At 40.2% G+C, this 21,210-nt stretch overlaps 1 protein-coding gene across 1 annotated transcript in view; it reads left to right on the top strand.

The window, feature by feature from the left end:
• Positions 1-21,210, top strand: part of kaznb (kazrin, periplakin interacting protein b) — a 116,580-nt gene that overhangs the window by 588 nt on the left and 94,782 nt on the right. The window contains exons 2-4 of the mRNA XM_061687534.1: positions 2,933-4,035; positions 4,132-4,227; positions 18,824-18,981. Coding sequence (XP_061543518.1) covers positions 4,146-4,227; positions 18,824-18,981 — 240 coding nt within the window. The 5' untranslated portion in view covers positions 2,933-4,035; positions 4,132-4,145. The remainder of the gene's footprint in view (positions 1-2,932; positions 4,036-4,131; positions 4,228-18,823; positions 18,982-21,210) is intronic.

Here is a 21,210-nt window from a genome sequence, read left to right as displayed (position 1 = left end):
AACCTCGACGTGTTAACTGCCTGGGCCTACTTTTGACAGAGTTCAAAATTAGTGTCGTTCAATGACCAAATGTTTCCTATATTTGTCAACCTGCTTACTGAGAATTTTATTTTCTGGTTGAAATCAACCTGTCAACTGTCTTTGAGATGACTGCCACGAAATGAATATGAGTGAATAAATAGCCCATGAATTTGTGTGGACATGCCCCATCTTCACACGGGATCATCAGCAACCACAACAATCAATAACTTAATTCTAGAGTGTGTATTAGGCCTGCGCAGAATGAGAAAAAAACTGCAATGTTGCAGTATGACTTGTGATAAATAAATGTGTATCGTTGCAAGATATAATTTGTAGACTTTACACCGATTTTATTGGCCTGATCGGTATTGGCCGATAATTAGCATTTTATGCCGATCCGATCAATGACGTTATTGATCGGCTCCGCAAAAGACATTTACTCCGCGTCGCCATCGTGCACAGTATATTTGAATTTATTTTTAGCCTTGTTGCGCATATTTTGATGTAGTATTGGAAATATCTGACGGCCAATAAAAAATCATGTCGGCGGTGTGGAACAGACAACATGTCTGAGACGGACAACACGTAATGCCGGATCAGACTACAAGACAAATTTGCTCTTTCAGGATTGCACTATTTCAGACTACTGCAATAAAATGTTGTATTCCAATACCACCGCATCCCGTTTTGTTGCATTTAAGAATTTTAGAATTCTTTGTTTCCAAATATTTATTTAGGTGCAATTTATATTTAACTTATGTGTTCAAAATATTTGAATTTAATTCATTACTTATGTACATTTGAATATTATTAAAGAACACTGTTAATGTTAAAACTGTGTATAATGTTACAGTGACTTATAATAATATTAAATATACTTTTTAAGAAAGTTGATGAACACTGACTATGACCCAACTTTATTTTAATGTTGGTCATTCTGGTGGTACTTGGAGATCAAAGTATTTTTGGAGGTGGTACTTTGTGCGAAACATATGAAAAGCACTAATCTACATCAACCAATTCAAATCGGCCTCATCCATTTAAAAGCAACACAATGGTGAATAATTTATATACTGCAGTGTCATGCTGGTTCCATGTATCTTGCATCTCTTCTAGGACCAGTTAAGGGGGGGAAATCTGAATGAGTCAAATAGGTGTACTCACATCTTATGACTTAATTCTCCTGGGTGTGTAGATGGTAGTCCTTACTGTTTCTTTTGTCTTTGTTTATATTTTTCATTTTAGGTTATTAACTACTCCATGAATTATGGTCTAAAAGCTTATCAAATTCCTTTATTATTTTTTTAATCATTGGGTTACACGAAAATTGTGTTGCCGGTTGGCCGGCTCCCCACAGCGCGCATGCACTGGGTCGGTCTGTCCATGACTCCCAGGCCACTTTTTCCCTCCAGTCCGCCCCTGCGCAGTCCATCGTTTTGCTGTACAAGACGTGCTGGATCTGGTCCACAAGATGGAGGCAAGTGTTGTCTTCCCCTATCTTTATTTAACCAAAGGCGCATACAGTACTCACAAAAAGTTTGGGATATCAGGCGTTTGGTTGAAATGTCAGGGTGAACCTAAAACGCACTACAGGTAAAAGTTTAAATGCACTTGTCAAACTGTTCAATGTTTCAATACTTTTGCTGCTCACAAGGTGCATCAATTTCACAACGGGTATGATGGAGATGTGCACAGCTTCTCAATAAGCTACAGTAATATTAGTCATTTTTCTAAGAGGTGAAAGAATATGTGCCAGTGAGTAGTTATGCTATCTATGTACAAGTGCTGTTCTGCCGTTTGTGTCTAAATATCCATTCTTGAAAGGATAATAACACATGAGACTGATGCTATATTTACATTGTTTGTTTTTAAAGCAAAACTATGTGCTGGTTTTAAATACAAATCATGTTTGTTTTATGATTAGTTTAACAGAAAACTTTATCAGAGTGGCAAGCTCTTGAAGCCTCTTTTTTATTTATTTTAAAAATTTATTTTTGGGGAATAATTTCTCACTATCTGCCAAACTGCTGCTTGTTGTGAAGTGAGTTGAGTTCACTGCCACCATACAGCGCTCGTAACTCAAATGTTTGCTCGCGAGTGAAAGCAAAAAATAAAATCGTCCTAACCTTTGCTCATATCTGGAAAAACTCATTTGCCGGGTCACTCGTATCTCAAGGGACCCCTGTATACAGAAGTAAGGATCTCTGATGATGAGGTTCATTATTTAGCTTCTGCCATTTTGTGGAAGAGTATTTAACTGTTCTGGTTCTCTCTATTAATCACTGGCATTGATGAACAAAGATACATTATTTGTTGGAAATAATGATAGTTTTCAGACCATTTATGTGAGATTGGGTGATTTTTTTTTCTTTTATTGATTTTTTTAAAATTTATTATTATTATTTTTTTCCCGGAGGATGGCTGTAGTTTATTCCAGGTGTGTGCATGTGTGCTATCAAATAGTGAAATAATTCTCTCTGTGGCAGACCACCACTGTGCTCTTTTTTTTTTTTTTTTTCCCCCATGAAACTGTAATTCTGTGCAGCTTGTCATCCAGGTTGACTCCACATTATTCCAACCAGAATTAAAGTGCCAAAAAGTAGAAGCTTGCGCATCATCTTTGAACAAAATTTTCTTTTTCACCACCACTTGAAAAAGGAAGGTGCCTAGTTGGCCTGAGGTCGCCATGCCAACCACGTCCCAATCTAGCAGCGCCTCTGAGGCCCGAGAGAGTATTTTATATTGATGTAATTTGACGCCAGCATTTGCTCTTTGATCTCCTTTGGCTTCACACGGCGTGGGATTTGTTTTGACTCATTACCCAATTTTCACTACATCAAGTAATTCATCAGCTTCTTTACTCAAATTCCTCATCCTCGTTTTTTTTTTTTCTTCTCCGTCCTCATCACAGGGCAGAGATACACCTCTCGAGGTTCCCGGCGGCGGCCCGAGACTTGAGATGGATGGAGGGGATTTGCATGAAGTGGAAGGAGAGGGAGAGAGATGAGGGTCTATGGATGAGGTAGAGGTGTGGGGTGGAAATGGCGTACAGTAGATCAAAAGAATTGCCCAGGTTTCTTTCAGAGCAACTCTGTATTAAATATAAAAGATACTGTACTAGGAGGAAATTAACATCCACGGCTGCCATCTTGCCCTTAAAGCACTGCGCAAATCATATCAACTACATCATTGTAAGATGTAACAAATGCACATGAATCCACAATTTAATTACTGCACTCTATTATTTACAAAACAGATTTGAGAAACATCCTCACTGTTTTGTTGCAGATTATTAGAAACATTAATAAACGTTACATTTGCAATTTAATCCCTGTTCCATATTAAATATACTTTAGTCCTACAATGATTTTTAGACTAACTTTATTTTCAGCTCAAGTTTGTGTTCAGAATTCGCACTTAAATCACAGCTCTGTATTAAATATAAATTCATACAAAAAAGAAAGAAATGCCAGGAGAACAGACCAACACAATGAGCACACTCACACATAGGCTGCTGTCAGCCACAGCTCACGCCCAGACACTCACACACAGACTCGTCAAAGCGTGAGCCAACCGGTCAGCGTCCTTCCAGCTTTTCATTCTATGCAGGTGGGTCAGGAACGTATCCCCCGTGATGAACGAGGCTTCACTGTATTGTGATAGCTTGCTATTAATACACAAATATGAAATTTAACACTAGTCTTTATGAAATAATCATAAAAAGCACATTGGCTAATCGTCACCATCCTGGACCGCACTGCCTGAAGCGTCGATGATGCCTTACAAAAGACTTGCTCAGATAAGAACGCACTTTCCCATTCACCACTTTCCTCGGCCCCTCCCTTCACCCACAACTCACCCAGCCAGCCCTTCTCCCTATCCTCCCACCCTGCCTGCCTCCACCATTCCCAGCATCTGCACAGCGAGCATTTCTTGCTCACGTTGCTGCAAGCTAACTGGGTTGCATCTACTCCCTCAACAGCAGCGGGTAGGAAGCGGACGTTGTTTTTCAAGGTAAGCCCCCTTCCTTCCTTCCTTCCTTCCTTCCTTCCTTTCTTCCTTCTCTCTTTCGCCCATCCCGCCGTGACGTGCCTCCCCCCTCTTTTATAGCCACCGCAGCCGCCATGGAGGATATGCTCACCTGCTGCAGCCAGGGGGCCACATTCTCTCAGGTGTTCGGGCGCCAGGGGCAGCTGATGCAAGCCAGTGAGTTGATGCTCCTTTCCGCGCATCCTACGGAGGGCTTGACGTGGCCAACCGTGCAATGGGAATACAAAAGCCAAAAACATTTAACTCACAAATCCTCGCAGAGTATGTTAGATCATGTTTTCCTAAAATTTTCATGGCCCTCTAAGGACTTCATAAATGGTTCCCCATCACCGCTTGACTGCATACAACTCCACCCGCCAACCTTCCCATTTTCTCATTTAGCTCATGCAATAGATCCCTCTCATCCATGACTGAGGCAAAAGGAAGCTAGAAGGAGGAAGAGCAGTGTTTTTGAGGAGCTGATTTAACATGATTCATGTGTCACTGAGAGTGGGTGAGGTTTAGTTATGTGATGGTTACAAAGCTGCAGAAGTGCATGTGTTCTTCCTAAAGGAGACATATTACTGTATGCCGGTTTCTTCTATTATTCAATGTGTGTGACATGCTTTGCTCATGATAGCACACTCGTCACCGGCTTTGTGTTACCATCATGACGAGTGAGCGTGAATCCTGCGAGAAACAACAAGATGTTACTAAATGTTTAGTTATGTACTCTTAGGTCCCTTTGCGCTTCTTGTATGTTTGCACATTGGCAAATAGAGGAGCAATTGGTTATGTTGAGTGTTTATATATGTCTTACAAATCATTCACTACAATAGAAAGTGGAGTGGGTGTGTTAACGTTAACAACCCAATTGCTGCAGTACGCAGGTGAGTTAAGTTTGATAGTAACTTTTTATTGTAGCAGGAAGATTGGTTTGGCATGAGGCAGAAGAATAAAGCTCACAGTGCGTGTGTCAGTCTCTGCAGTTTGAGTTGGAATCACTTGAGGGAGAGTATCCAGGTGAGATTACGGCAGAAGACATTATCAAGAAAGTGAAGAGGTCAGAACCAGCAATATGAACAGCGGCGCTGACAAAGCAAACGAGATAGAGATACATACCACTCAGACATGGAGGATCTCTGCATGTTTTGTAGCAGCATGATTCCCACATCAGCAGTTTGATGAGGCATCCACATTCCCATTCATAATGCAGATACAGGAGGAGGTACACAGGGAAATGCTGCAGAGGCTGAATTATTGACAAGTGGAGGCTATCAAGGTTTTCGATGCAACCTTGAAAGGCTTCACTTTGAGGGATGTTATTGTAATGTCATGGTCAACATGCATCGTGTGAGCAGTCAAGAGGAGGAATTGCCTCTCGAGTGAATTTCTCAGCTGTTGCGTCGCCATATGAGGACTTTATGATGCGTCCGTTACAGTTAATGCCAAAGAGAGGCGTCTGCGTGGAGGTTCAAAGCTAGAGCATCGCCGCTATTTTTAGATTTTGTATGGCATACACTCCCTGGACACTTTATTAGGTACACCTGTGCTACTCGAATGACGCATTACTTGTACAATGTCGGTAATATGTTTATTGTAATCTTCCTGCGTTTTAACCTTGTTGTGTTTAGTTTTTGCGCCCTATATAAAAATACTCCTGGCATCATTACATTTGCTTGGTCAACATGTATTTCTCCACTCGCTATGACTTGGATTTCTAATTAAGTCCCACCTTCCTTAACGGTCTGACTGCGCCGTCATTGGCTGGCTGCTTTTTCTTTTTTCTTTCAATATCAATATGGCTGCACGGTTACCTAGTGGTTGGCACGTCTGCCTCGCAGTCGAGCTTCTGGATTCGAATCTCAGGCCCTCTTCTGTGAGGTTCGCATGTTCCCCCCCATGTTTACGTGGGCTTTCTCCAGGTACTCCAGCTGCATCCCACGTTCCAAAAACATGCACTGTCATTGAAGATTCTAAATTGTCCATAGTTCTAAAAGTGAGCGTGAATGGCTGCTTGTTTATGTGTCCTGCGATAGGCTGGCAACCAGTCCAGGGTGTAGCCCATCTTGACTCCAGCTCACCCGCAACTCTTGTGAAGACTTGTGCTATAGAAAATGAATGGAGGAAAATATTAAAGAGGACAGTAACAATAAGCCCGTATTGTATTAATGAAGTCCAGCAGAGCCTCTGGTGCTTGTCCTAGTCCAAATGTTCCTACGTTCAAAGCTTGTGTTCACACGCCGCTCGGCTTTATTGACTCAACTGCACAATCCAATCAACCGCACCGAGTATGTGTCACTTGTTTGCATCGCGTACAAACGCGCTGACTTATGAGGTGTTTAAAGACTCACATTTGCATAAGCTCCTTGACTTCCTTGCTTGCGGCGAGGCACATGTATCTTCATTAGCTACCCACCGCCAACTCCATCAGGGCGGTCAATAAAGCAATAGAAGTTTTCTGACAGCGGGAGTTCAGTGTTTGTGCTCAGTGACTGTTGTTCATCACGGGGTTTTGCCTAATCCACTAATTTGTTTTTGAGTAATATTTGGTAGCTACTAGGTAGCGAACTTACTACTTTTTATAAATAACTAAGTCGCCTGTTCTTCTCTGTCCTGCTATCTACCTAATGAACTATCTAAACTGAATTTTTTTGTGTGTGTATTACTGCTAACTGGCTCGGTTTTTACAGAATACTTACTGTAATGCCTCCAATACGGGAAAGGAGAGCCACAGTTGCTGATGCACTTTACAGCTTTTTATTGAACGCCGGGAGAACAGTTAAACACAAACTCAATAAGCACACTCACGCAGAAGCTGCTGTTTTCCACGGCTCACACTCAGACACTCACATGCCACCCCACCAAGCTCCACCTATTAAAGGCATATGCATGTACACAGAAACGACATTAAGTGGTATTTTATACACATTTCATGCTTGCAGTTAGTTTTTTTGTGCTCCAATAGCTTTACAATTTGTTTGAAAAGTGTTTTAATAAGTTTCAATGTGTATAAACTGTCAGGGATGGGTCAAATTATAAAACAAAAACTTTTTTTTTTAATGCAGCCTCTCTACATGGCAAATTTTCATTCATTTGCATTACTAAGTACCTTTTATGTAATCTTACTAATTTGTGACTTTTTTTCCCCCCCACACGATCCTGCAAATTAGCTAGGTAGGTAACTATTTTTGTAACCTTACCAGCGTAATTGTTTTTGCACAACTATTTTTATGTAATCCTACTAACTAGGTAGTTAGCTAACTATTTTTTGGTGTAACTCATTAAAGTAATTATTGTGTAATTTCTTTGCATAACTAGTTAGGTAACGAACATCTAGTTAGGTTTTGCCTAATCCTTCCAAATAAACTGAACGACAATCGAAACAAGACCTCTTGCCGCATTTTTTACGTGATTGGTGGAGGTAATGATCCCCTTGAATGTTCACCGTCAATAGTTGTTCATGTTGTAAAGTGCCTTATGTTTAGAGATTGTTTTAAATTGAAAGGTGTGCAGGTGATCACACACATTTCAAGTAGCTGCACATGAGCTGAATGTACTTGCATGTTCACTTACAGTGAACATGTTCCCTCAGATTTAACGCCCTCACATCTCACATCTCCGACACTTACAAGCATACAAGCAGCCGAATGTGCTCATTGCTGCATCAAGCACTTCCTTTAAGCTTCGAGTGGGTGCAGCTTTCGCAGAATAGCTCAAAATGTACAACATGCATCCGGTCCTGGATGAGAACAGAAAAGACAGTGAAAAGCTGTTGTTATTAAAATATCTCAAGTGAATTTATCCGCCTGGGCAGCGGTTTCCTTGTTTGCTGTCACAGCTGCGTCTTCTGCATCACTGAGTCGTGTGCCGGAATGTCTGCTGACTCCACACATATGCCTCCTAGTGCCCGCTCTTTTCTTTAAACTCCTCACCCGCTCTCTTCACCCCTTATCTGCAGCCGCATTGCTAGCCAGCATGGTATCGCCACAATTAAGTATCAAAAAGGATGCATTATTAATAGAAATATTGCTCGCATTTTTGCAGCGAGTAACTTGGAAAACGTCTCGGGGCTATCACTACAAAAGCGTATTATGAGAAAGAAGCCATAATCGTACCAGAATAAAGTTGTAATACTGTGAGGAAAAAAAGGTTTCCTTTTGCAAGAATAAAGTCCATATACTGTATTGCCAGCAATAAGACTTATTCACAAGACTTATTTTGTATTATTAGCCTACATTAGCCTACAGAATCACAATTTATTGTAGGGAGGAAGAAGTCATTGTTTTATAAGAATTAAGTCATATTATTATGACAAATAAATAAATGGTCATTTTTAGACAATAAAGTCCTATTATTGTGACAAAAAGTCTTCTGGATCTTTTTTTTTTTTAAAATATTTAAATTCCTGAGAAAACGGTTGTCATTCTATTGCAAAATTTTTTTTGATTTTACACAAAGTTTAATAATTTGTATTATGAGTAAGAAGTTGTAGTTTTACATGAGAATAGTAGACGTAATATTACAATAAACGTTACATTGTTCAAGTTGTATTGTAACTAGAAAAAAATGTATAACCGTAAATTAATAATTATATGTCAAGAAATGTCTTACGTTTACTAGAATAAAGTCCTAAAATTATAAGGAAAATGTTTTATTTTACGGAAAGGAAGTGATATTATTACAAATAAGAAGTTTTTCGTTAAAGACGGAATATAATGGGAACAAGTTGTAATTTTATGAGAAGGAAGTCATAATACTAAATAATTAAGTTGTAGATTTATGAGAAAATATGTGATTTTATAACGATGATTATGAGAAAAAAAAACAAAAATAAAGTCAGAATTTTTACAAGAATTTTTTTTCTGCTTAATTTTACACCAATTCCCATGTATTATTACAGCTTTATTCTTGTGACATGATGATTGTTTCTCATAACTTAATATCATTTTGTGCTTGACTTTTTGTGAAATTTCCTTCTAGACACATGACAGAAGTTCCATCCGACATTCGCGTCGACTTTCTTGCTCATGTTTAATGCCCTGCTCAGCGTGAGCGTAATCGGCCCGGCATCGCACATCCTGATTGTTGTGCGGCGCGTTCCCGAGGAGAAGTCTGTCGGCTCCCTCCCCGCCGCCGTCCGCTTAAGTATGCATCAGTCGCCCCTGTGGTGATGAAATGTAGCTCATTCTCTTTCTGTTACTTTTTAACATGCAAGGCACCACTCGCTGGCAGGGTGTACGCCTCAATGTTCTGACCACAAAGTATGCATCTTTTACTCAAAATACGCCACATATATTTATATACTGTATATAAATATTTTAAATGTTGTTTCTGCTCAGATAATAGTGTATACACCCTGCATGTTGGAGATGTCTAGAAGTTCCAAGCAAAAAGTTCAGTCACGTTTTAGAAGTGGAGGAACTAATGAGCATACTGCATATGGGCTCACTTAAAAGCACAAGTGTGTGCATGTGTGGGCGTGTAGTTGTCGGAATAGAAGTTGATGTAATTGAAGTGGCTGGATGAGAAGCGGATTGAATCCGACTAAGCCGCACTTGAAAGGAGAATGCTCATTGCGAAACGTGGCGAAAAGATTTCATCATCACGATGGTGTGCGTGGGCGGCACGGTGGCCGACTGGTTAGAGCGTCAGCCTCACAGTTCTGAGGACTCGGGTTCAATCCCCGGCCCCGCCTGTGTGGAGTTTGCATGTTCTCCCCGTGCCTGTGTGGGTTTTCTCCGGGCACTCCGGTTTCCTCCCACATCCCAAAAACATTCATTAATTGAAGACTCTAAATTGCCCGTAGGTGTGACTGTGAGTGCGAATGGTTGGTTGTTTGTATGTGCCCTGCGATTGGCTGGCAACCAGTTCAGGGTGTACCCCGCCTCCTGCCCGATGACAGCTGGGATAGGCTCCAGCACGCCCGCGACCCTACTGAGGAGAAGCGGCTCAGAAAATGGATGGATGGTGTGTGTGTGTGTCTGTGTGTATGTTTCACCTTGTGTGCTGTTTGACCCGTTGTGTATCTGCATCGACTGTCTTGTCGATCACATCACTTGACAACAGACATCAGGGAGCACCATTAGGGCAATGCCATAAATCCGTTGCAGCCTTACAAAAAACACCAACAAAAATGTTGGTCACCAGGTGCAGTATAATAGACATAATAAATACATGACATGTTAGTATTTAAAAAAATAGATGTATATAGATGATAAAGCATATATGCCTGTGAGTATTTTTTTTTTATATTGTCTGCCTACGTGTGTTGCTGTTCCATTTGTGTTCAGATATCTGTTGCTTAAAGCACAGTTGTCAAACTTAAAATCCAGCCCGCCACATAATTTTATGTGGCCCGCAAAAGGAAATCATATGTCAACTTCCATCATTCGTACACAAATCTGTCCCAAAATGTCAAGTTTTCATATGTAATAATAACATTAAGATACTGCAAGCATTCTTTTGTTCCCAAAACCCTTTTTACAGTAACTTGATCAATAGTTGAACAAACTATTATCCTTGACTTTTGATTTCAAAACTATTTAGCCATCAATGTGTTGTGTATATCCAATAATAATGAGGCGTTTTAACATTTATATGGTTTCACAGTCATAATGACCCTGTGAGGGAAACCAGAACTACAATGTGGCCTGCGACAAAAACGAGTTTGACAAGGGTTGTAACTACTGCAACTTCAATGCTAGTTTTGGTAGCCTGTCTTGGGTTTTTGCATTGTATGTTAGCATTAAGCTAGTTGAGTTTCAAAGTTATCGGTTTGATTAAATACACTACATGTATTTTCTGTTTTACAGCAAACCATCTGTGAGTTGCAATAAAAATCTTGACGCAAGCTCTTGGCCTCTTTTATTGGAGAATTGTTCACAATCTGCCAAAATTCCTGCTTGTTGTCTAGTTTGCTGCTGCCATCTAGTGCTCATACCGAAAAGTTTTGCTTGCAATCCAAAACAAAACAAAACAAACAAAAAATCGTCTGAGTGATGGCTCGTATTTGGAAAAACTGGTCACTGTTAAAGTGCTACCTTGCAGCTCAGTTTACTTGTATTTCAAATCCATTTTCAACCAATTGAACTGAATTGAAAGGCAATTTGTTCCAGCCCCAAATCACCACAATTTTTTTTTTTGTTACATATTTTTGATAAAGACAACCTGGGAATTGTTCTGAATTGTGAAAAAAGTCCCAAGTCTATATAACTGCTGGGCATATGTTGACCTACATTGGATTGCTTATGGCATGTTTAATAAAATAAAGGTGAAACACTGTGGACTGGTCGCCGGTAAAGTGCCAGTCCATCACATGGCATATAAAAAGACAGACAACCATTAACATTCACATTGCGACTGAGTGGGAACTGAGCCCAAGCCGCCTGCACGGAAGTCAGGCGAATAAAGCACCACGCCGTCAGTGACCCAATCGAACGTTGGATTGTAATAATTCAATTCCTGTCCAAATCTGAGCCAAGCATGACGTCATGTGAATGTGTCTCAAAGTGCTCAAGTGGGGGCAGCATTGCTTGTCCTGCGAGCTCGAGCTGCACCCTTCAGCTCTTGTCAATCCCCTAAAGACTCCAAGCCACTTTTTTTCTGTGACTGATCACACCTGAAAAACTACACAAGGAAAGTTATCATCTACTGCAGCTAACATTTCGCATTTGCGAATACAGTCTGTCTGTGTGTGTGTTTATATATGCAAGCAATTAGCTGCTGTTTCCATATCAACTGAAGCAGAGAAACCTTGCAGATATGATTTGGCTTCATTATGAAAGGATTACCAGAGTGCGAGTAAACCCACAAGAGAGCAGTCTTATTTAAAATTCACATTTGCTATTCCTACATTTGGAGAATCGACTAAAGTTATCCACTGGAGGTTCCCCCCCCCCCATGCGGTATCTGACTTGGCTAGCACATATTACATTTAATGAGTTGCAGAAACCTGACCACAAGTTTGAGTGTCAAACTATGGCCATAAGTAATGGGACAAGGGTCTATTCCAGCTACAGGAAGTGGAAATGGGAGAAAATATGAAGCCCCTGTTTAAATTCATCCCAAACGTGGTTGATAGTGTTAAAATTCAAGTCGTCACCAACATCATCGAATCTAGTCTACGCTGAGGCAGAAATCCACTGATGGATTAATTCATTGATTACGAGGTATGTCCCAACACATTTGTTTATATACGTCAGAGTAGCTCAGGGATTCTCAACTGCTCTCACCCGAGGTAAATAGCGTTTTAGTTATCCTGCTAACTAGACAGGTTGCTGATAAACTAGTTTTTCCAAAACTAACAACTCACATTTGTGTAATCTTACTAGCTGACTATTTTTTGGGCAACAACTGTTCATGTTTTTTTTTTTTTTACTCCTGCTAACTAGCGAGGTAAATAACTAGTTTGTGTAACTTTTTTTTGTGTGTGTAATCTTACTAGTTTTGCGTAATCCTGCTAACTAGCTCGGTAGCAGACTACTTTTTGTATAACCCTTTTTTGTGTATGTAGCATTTTTTGCATAATCCTAGCTAGGTAGCTAGCTAACCACTTTTGTGAAATTATACAAGCGATCTAGTTATTGCATAACTAATATACACTATTATTTTTGGGGTAATCAGTCAGGTTGCTGCCTACCTAACCTTTTTCGGAACTAACTAATGCCTTTTTATTTACTCTTGCTAGCTAATTGATTTTTTTTGCGTGTTCTCCTGGAAAGTAGCTAACTAACATCATTTTTGCATGGCTAACCACTATTTGTGTAATACTACTAGCTAAGTATAGAGCATGTTTCTATAGCGCTTATCACAACTATGTTAAACCTGCAGTTGTGGTTAAAGTGCTCTAGAAATTGAGTTGAGTTCAGGGGCGGGGTATACCGTGGGGTGGTCACCAGCCAATCACGGCACATACTGTATACTGTAGACAGCAACTATTCCCATTCACACCCCGAGCAAACAAATTTTTGCATAACCATACAAATTTAGGGTTAGGTGTGGCACAGAGGGTAAGTGTACGCCCTGCAAATGGAGGGTGTCTGGTTCGTTGCCCTGCCTGAGCGCACGTCGTTTTTGTGTCCCTGGGCGAGGCACTTAACACACATTACCTACAAATGAATGCAGTTGGATGTTTGGTGGTGGTTGGAGGGGCCTGAGGCACAGAATGGCAGCCACGCTTCCATCAGACTACCCCAGGGCATCTGTGGCGAGACAAGTAGCTTACCACCACTGGGGTGTGACTGTGGAGTGAATGAATTATGTGTGCAATTGAAAAGCGGCTTTGAGTGCCTTGAAAAGCGCTATATAAGTATGTATGTATTATTATTATCTATCCATCCATTTTCAACACCGCTTATCCTGGTTAGGTTCGCGGGGCGCTGGAGCCTATCCCAGCTGACTTCGGGCGAAAGGCGGACTACACCCTGAGCTGGTCGCCAGTCAGTCGCAGGGCACATATAGGACAACCATTCGCACTCACATTCACACTGTCACTGAGTGGGAACTGAACCCACGCTGCCCGCACCAAAGTCAGGCGAGTGTACCACTACACCATCAGTGACTTTGTATTATTATTATTATTATTATTATTATTATTGTTAACTGTGTAATCTTACTACCTATCTAGTTTTTGTGGAACTATTTTAATATAATCTTGCTGGGTAGCTAATTAGTTAATGCATAATTAAGTATTTTGTGTAATCTTACCAGCTAACTAGTTTTTGCGTAATTCTGCTAGCTATGTAGCTAAATGCTTCTTCTTTTTTTGGCCAATCTAACTACTATTTGTGTCACACTAACTGAACTAGTTTTTGTTTAACAAATGTTTGCAAAGCTGAAAAAGGAACCAACTAGTTCATCTTGATAACTTGCTAGGGAGCCAAAAAACGGTTTTGCCTAACTTGCTAACTAACATTACTAGCTAACTAGTTTTTGGTAGCTATTTTTAAAATGGTTTTTACCATTATTTTTTGTACCTCTATGTCACAAGTGTCAAACTCAAGGCCCAGGGGCCAGATCTGGCCCGCCACATCATTTTATGTGCATATCATGTGTGTCAACTTCCATGATTCTTGCTAAAATCTGTTCCAAATTTTTGTATAATATTCATATGTAATAAATAGTAATGAACTATTGTAAGCATCTTTTGCCTCCAAACCTCTTATACAGTTACCTGAACAATAGTTGAACAAACCATTATCCTTGACTTCTGATTTCAAAACTAGTTATCCATCAATTTGTTGTCTATGTGTAATAATATGATGAGGCGATTAAATATTGGTATGGTTTTACAATCATAATTGCCCTCTGAGGAAAACCGTATCTACAATGTGGCCCGTGACAAAAATGAGTTTGACACCCCTGGTCTATGCATTGCCATGTTGCTTATGAACATCAGCACAAATTTGTAGCAGCGTCAATCACGGCTAATACACTATAGGCGACTGCACATTTCAGGTGGATGCCTTTCAAAATAAAATTATTTTCAAAGTAAAACTCATATCAGATGTGCACATAATTGGACAGAATTGTTGGTACCCTTCTGTCAAAAGAAAAATGATTACTGGAGTAACTTGAAACTGACAAAAGTGACGTGTCCAATTACTGAAGAGGATTTGTTAAATTGGACCTACATGCTGGTGCTGCTGCACAACAATGAAGCGAACAACAGCAGGCTGTCACATCCAAAGAGCCAACATTGCTGAACCTAATTGATACATTTAACCCCCCCACCCACCCACCCACACATTAAAAGTTCCAGTAAGTCCGTCTTCTAGTGTGTGACAGTTCAAGGTGGTGTTATTTCTCTGACTGCGGTCCAGCTTGGACTTTTTTGGCCTTGCGAAAACTGTGGGTATTTATTCTGGCACCAGCATTTTGGAAATAAAGCCCAGCGCTGTGGTGTGCGTTTGCCTCATATTGTTCATTCCCACTCTTCTGGACCTTTTGGCTCCAAATTTGGCTCTTGGAGCCTCGTCAAATTGCCTTGGCAGAAGCTGTCTGACACAGAACCGACGGTGCCCTAAGCATACGGAGGCAAAAAGAGACTTTCTAATGCAGTCTTATGTTGGACAGCTTACTGGTGGGTGTTAAGGTCTTTGGTAAAAACACCCCTCTGATCATACTTTGTTTTCACATGTACATTCTATTGCTTCTTCCTGAGACGGTATGGGTTCGCATGCCTCATCAGAGCTTATTGTTGCTTATTGTTGTTTTCTCCCGTGGGTTTTCTACAAAGAATGTAATGGGCTGTCTACATTTCGCATCTCATGGAACTCCAGGCCAAATGAACAGTATCTGTACCTTTTTGCTCCTGGAAACCCTTTTGTGCTATATTAGAGTAGTTTTTCCCTTAAATGACACAAATTGAATCAGACCGTACCCCTCTTTCTGATAATGTAGGTTAAGTGACACCAACATTATCTTTTCTTATTGCCAATAAGAATTATCACCCAGGCTGATAATCTGATTGAAGTATATTGCAGTGTTTTAGGAAGCGAACAGGCCTTACTTTGAAGACACACCAGGATGTAGACATATCTCCTTGTTGCTGAAAAATATTATGTTGAATGTGTTTGATGACTATTTTGGAGAGGGGATAGCAGTTTTCCAGTAACATATCTCAAGTACTATTTCTTATCATTTTGTATGGCTCCATTGATGTTTTTGGATATTGTTTTGTTTATATTGAGTTGATTTTTGTCAAAAAATGCACAAAGTGAGTTCTTGCACTTGATTTGCTGTTCAGCAGTTATGAATGTTTATTTTGTATGCACAAGAGCCCTTTTTGATGGAAAATAAAAATCACAATTTGTGGTTATTTTGTTTCTTTTTGATTTTTGTCATACATCCAGTCAGAAAGTGTACAGTTCTATGTGGCCCCCTGGTATGGCCCCATCTATCATTCAAATTGCCCATCCCTGCTCTAACCCTAACCCATGTGGATTAGTCATCAGACCGTCTAAAAAACAAACTCTAAATAACCCCAAACTCTAACCACTAACACCCTAACAACTGGGGTGTTAGTGGCTAGGGCCTAACTGGTGTGGACTGAGATTTTTCATTAAGACCCTAACCTCCAAACTTTAACCCTAAACCTAACCTGCAACCGAGACCTCAAACACTAAACCCAACGCCCTAACCCCAAACACCGTAAACCTTAATTGGTGTTGACTGAGATTGCCCTTTTGACCCTAACCCCCAAAACCAACCTCATCCCCGAATTCTAACCATTAACCCTTAACACACTATCGAGTATGGACTGAGATTGTCAATTTGACCCTAACCCCAACCTGAACCTCAAAGCCTAAACCCAACCCTTACCCCAAACACCCTAACCCTAAATGGTTTCCACCATGATTGTCCTTTTGACGCTAACACCCTAACCGCCAAAACAAACAAAATCCCTGAACCCGACTATAACCCCCTAACCCTAATACCATGATCCTAACAAAGGTGGACTGAGATTGTTGGTTAGACCCCCAACCCTCACAGCCTGACTCTAACTGATCTTGTCCTTTTAACCATTAACGTAACCCTAACCTTAACAACCTAAACCTAACCTCTAACCATTTCACCCGAGACCCAACACTAAATCCTAAATCCTACCTGTGTGATGTCATCCTTTCACATAGACTAATGTGACAGTTTTGATTGTGATAAGTTGAATCACAAGTGGAAGAGCAGATGGCGTGTCGTCCTCCCGTGGCGGCGTTCAATTTTCACTACGTCTTCCTTCCGCAGCCCCCTTCCTGTTAACGGGGGCAGAGGTGGGCACCATGTAAACCAAGGCGAGATTGGAATGCAGTTGTCAGCCTCTTGTCATAAACATTTTATCCGCCTTTATCCTTGGCTGATTTGATGCCTGCTGGCTGCAGGGCTGCCGCGCCCTCGTAAAAAGTATTTGCTGGAATACAAGACAAGGCTGGCAAAAGGAGTCCTTGTAAATCTTTGATGCTTCTGGTGAAAAGTTAACCTTGGCTCTTGTATTCTGCGAGGCGATAGCTGCTAATATATTGTTGGCCCTTTTCATGTCTTTTCATTTTGCAGTCTGACAATATAGCTATTTGAAGGTATCAGAAAAAGAACATTTTCGTTCATGTGTAACTGATTTTAAAACCCATAAGAGGTCCTTTAAATATCCATACTCATTTATTCCTAATAACAGAAATTAGTAAAGGTGAAATAAAAAAAAAAAAGTAAGCCCTTATGTGGCCGCTTTAGAGCGCCTCGTTGAAAAGCCCCGCAACGACCAGGTGGGACATATTCATGCAGATATATTTTTTTACGGCTCAAATATGCAACTTTGTGCAGGCATTAGAAAGATATGCTCGATGAAGACTCATCCATTTTTTTCAAAGGTACAGCATTTGATTGGACAGTTGAGCAGGGTGTGGTTTCAGCACATTCTTCAGAGACGCCCACAGAATTTCAGAATGCAGAGAATGGCTTGATTTTTTTTGGTCTTTTTTTTCATTTCACATCTGCACTGCATCATATTGCAAGGTGTTTCTAATGTTATGACTCTCGTGTACCTAAATTATAAACCAAAATATTGTTAATGACATTGATTTTTTTTTTTTAAACCTGTCCTGTTCAGCTGCATGGACTTGCAGAATGGTGGATCTGTATGCCTTTCTGCTGGAACAGTTTTTCTGTGCAACTGGGAGTTTGAAATACACCCTCTGCTTCTTTATAAATCTTCTTTATAATTTTTTTAAAATTATTCTGATGTTCATTGAAAATGCAGTTGGACATATAAGGGTTTTAGCGGACAGACAGAGGGACAGAGTGGACAAACCACTAGGGGTGGGAACTACAGCAGAACAATAGTGAGACAGTCTAGATATTTGAACACAAGTAACTGCAACAGTAAATAATATTGATTAATGATCAAACGAACTGGACATAATTATTTTTTGATAGTTTATGCTGGTGTATAGTAGTAACTAACGACTGCGGAATCTAAATTATTGTGTTCATTAACATGCAATGCACGCCTCCCTGCAGCGAAAACATTGTTGCAATCGTGTTTCACAAATTGTGGGATTACAACACAGCTTCATTCATGCAGACACCACCAGAGTATTGCTGCTAATTAATCCTGTAGAGCCCTGAAGTCCACACTGGTTTTTTTTTTTTTTTCTTTTTTTTTTTTAATAAATGCTTTGAAACTTAATTTTTTTACATCACAAACACACTTGTGTGCACGCACGCACACACACGCACGCACACACACACACGCACACACACACACACACACAGTCTTGTTTTAATTAATTGATTTTAAAAAGAGATAAATTATCTACTGTTTTAAGTGCAACGTTCTCGCTCGCTCTGATGATCTCGCGCTGACTTTGTGCACGCGTCCCTGCTGTGAAATGTGACTTTGCATTGATAGGGCAATTCTTACACCAAGTCTGACAGTGCGAAAAGGCCAACTTTGCACAAACCCGGTGAGACAAAGCGATGCAAAACAGTGCTGAAACGGCCATTAACTGCAACAAGACATAATGGCATTATTATGGCGGCGGTCCCCGGGATGAATCATATCACATAATGGCGCAAATGTGGGTTTCTGTGTCTCGCTAATGTACTTAACCTAATGATTCCCCTGTTGTCCAAAATGAGCGTTACATTGACTGAGGAAGGATCACAGCTGCCTCATTGGGAGGATTCTCATTAGCGGGCAGACAAACCAAAAGCTCGGCGTGCGGAGGAGAAGATAAGACGTTCATACTTTAAGTTACTCTTTGTCTTTTGTCGCTCGCAGCCGTCCAGTCGCTCAACAGCCTCAACGACCAGATCGCTCAGTTCATGGTGAGCCGGCCGAGGATCCTGAGCCATGATGAGCGCGACTTCCTGACTGGGGAGCAGGACCCCTTGACCAAGTCCATGACCCTCATGAGACACCTGCTCATGGACGCGCAGGTAACAACAACATGTTTTTTTAATGTTTTATTTCTTTTTTCCCCCACAATTTTCCTAATGTACTAATGTATTTTTTTATTTTAGTAGTCATAGTGTGTTTTTTAAATTTGCTTTCAATCAGTCACTGATCACGTCAAAATCAAAACAATACATAATAATAATAATACATTAAAAAATACTAGTCTCAAATGTAAAATACATTTTGTTCATGAAAGTATTATATAACTAATATAATTATTATAGCTGATAAATTATATGCTATAATCACATCGAGTAAGCTGTACATTAAAAAGGATTTCATCATACATACTTGGCAAATAAAGATGATTCTGATTCTGATTCTGATCATAATTATTCTTACCATTGTTGCTTGCATTATTCTATTATGATGCTGCATCAGTTTATCATCCTATAAAGGTCCAAAGAAAAAAAAAACATAGATGTGAACCTTTCTCCTCTGTTTGGAATGATAAGTCATCCTTAACATGTTCCTCGCATCTTTCCTTTTGAAATGCATTCCCGTGTATTTTATGATGAATGTTAGCCGCCCGTCGTTTTTTTCCGACACATTCATCCTCCGAGTCATTAACTTGACTGCGCTCACCTGCAAGCTGAGGTCAGACGCGGTTAGCCTGCACTTTGTTACGGCGATATTGAGGACTAAAGACTCGGCAGCTGATGGATGACGAGGAACTTTGGTGGCTGATGTAGTAATGATTTGTGTGTCTGTTCTTCTTCTCTTCCATTGAACGTGGACAAGTTAGATGGTTCTGTCATAAATATTTAAAATAGTCTACGCACGACAAAAAACGTCGTTGACAGGAAGGCTGACTGTTGCTATGACAGGCAACAAAGGTTGTTTACACTCCCCCCAAAAAAGGAAGAAAGTCTCACACTGGCACTGGCCCCCAAAGTCAAAGTCATTCTGATGAGCTCCATTGTGTGTTCACACTGGAAAGTGACCATTATACTGAATGACGTGCAGCCTCAGTATGTTTTCCAATTTTTGAGTGGCACTCTAGAAAATGATTGCTATTATTTTCTAAGGTTGCATGAGGTGAGGCAGAGCCAGGCTGGAGCATAAAACTTTACAGTGACTTCTTAAATCACAAACGGCATTTAGGGCTGCAACGATGAATTGGAAAAATTCGATTATGAAGAAAGGTCGAAGCAAAATCTCTGCCTGGAAGCTTCGCAGTGATCATTTTTCTACACGGACAAATGTTACTGCAGTCACACGCGCCACTCCGTGTTGAAATAAGTTGGCGCGATGGTGGCGAGGTTTGAGGAAAGAGTCCAAAAAACAATGTCCAAAGCTTGGAATCATTTCACACTTAAGAAAGAAGATAATGTGCTATGTGTACTAAAACAGCATATCTCCACTTGTCAACACAGAAGCTAACATATTGATGTTGATGAATTTAATATAGTCTACCATTGCTAGTTAGAACGGATTGTAATGCCCGTGCAAGTGATCAAGGATAGACAAAGCCGCCGGTGCACTTTCAATCGCCTTATTGAAAAAACGTTAAGGACGCAAACATGTAATAAGCGCATTCGTACACGAGCTGCTGAGTCACTCAACATGCAGTTTAGCCAGTTAACAGCCAGGCAACTCTACACTTTCATTCGCCGATGCCCACGTCACTCACCAGGCCAGGCACCGCCATTTCAACCCATACATGCGCAAAGTTACAGATACCACAGTAGAACGTGAGGATGGTGACCCTTAGTGGCCAAAAATAATACCTGCACCTCACATGCACGTTATTGTCTTTAATTAGGTTTTTGTTTATAATATCTATACACAAGTAGTTTACTGTATGTGATCCACAGCCCTAATTGGGAACGAATGTTCTCGTAAAAAATATGGATACATAATATATATTTGTGGGAGTGAAAATAATGTATTAGTATTATTATTCATTCAGTCATTCATTATTATAATTCATATTATTATTATTCAGTGTTAAGCCTTTTCCTAGAAGTCATAAAATAATTACCCGAGAGCATACTGTATGAACTTGTTGTTTTTTGTCCCCCAACCCCCTTTGTAGCGGATACATGTAACACATTCTTTAAGTAAATAAACAAAGGTTGCAAATAAAGATTTATATGGAAAATAATGTATTAAGTTTTCAACAGTAAACATTATTGGCCATCATTTGTGAGTCCAGAACACGTCATGCTTTTTTAATTTGAGTCTGAAGGCGAATAGGGGAGTTTTTC

The sequence above is a fragment of the Phycodurus eques genome, chromosome 10, assembly GCF_024500275.1.
Source record: "Phycodurus eques isolate BA_2022a chromosome 10, UOR_Pequ_1.1, whole genome shotgun sequence".
NCBI lineage: Eukaryota > Metazoa > Chordata > Actinopteri > Syngnathiformes > Syngnathidae > Phycodurus > Phycodurus eques.
Note: the sequence above shows the minus strand (reverse complement) of the source record. Positions and strands in the feature narration are given on the sequence as shown.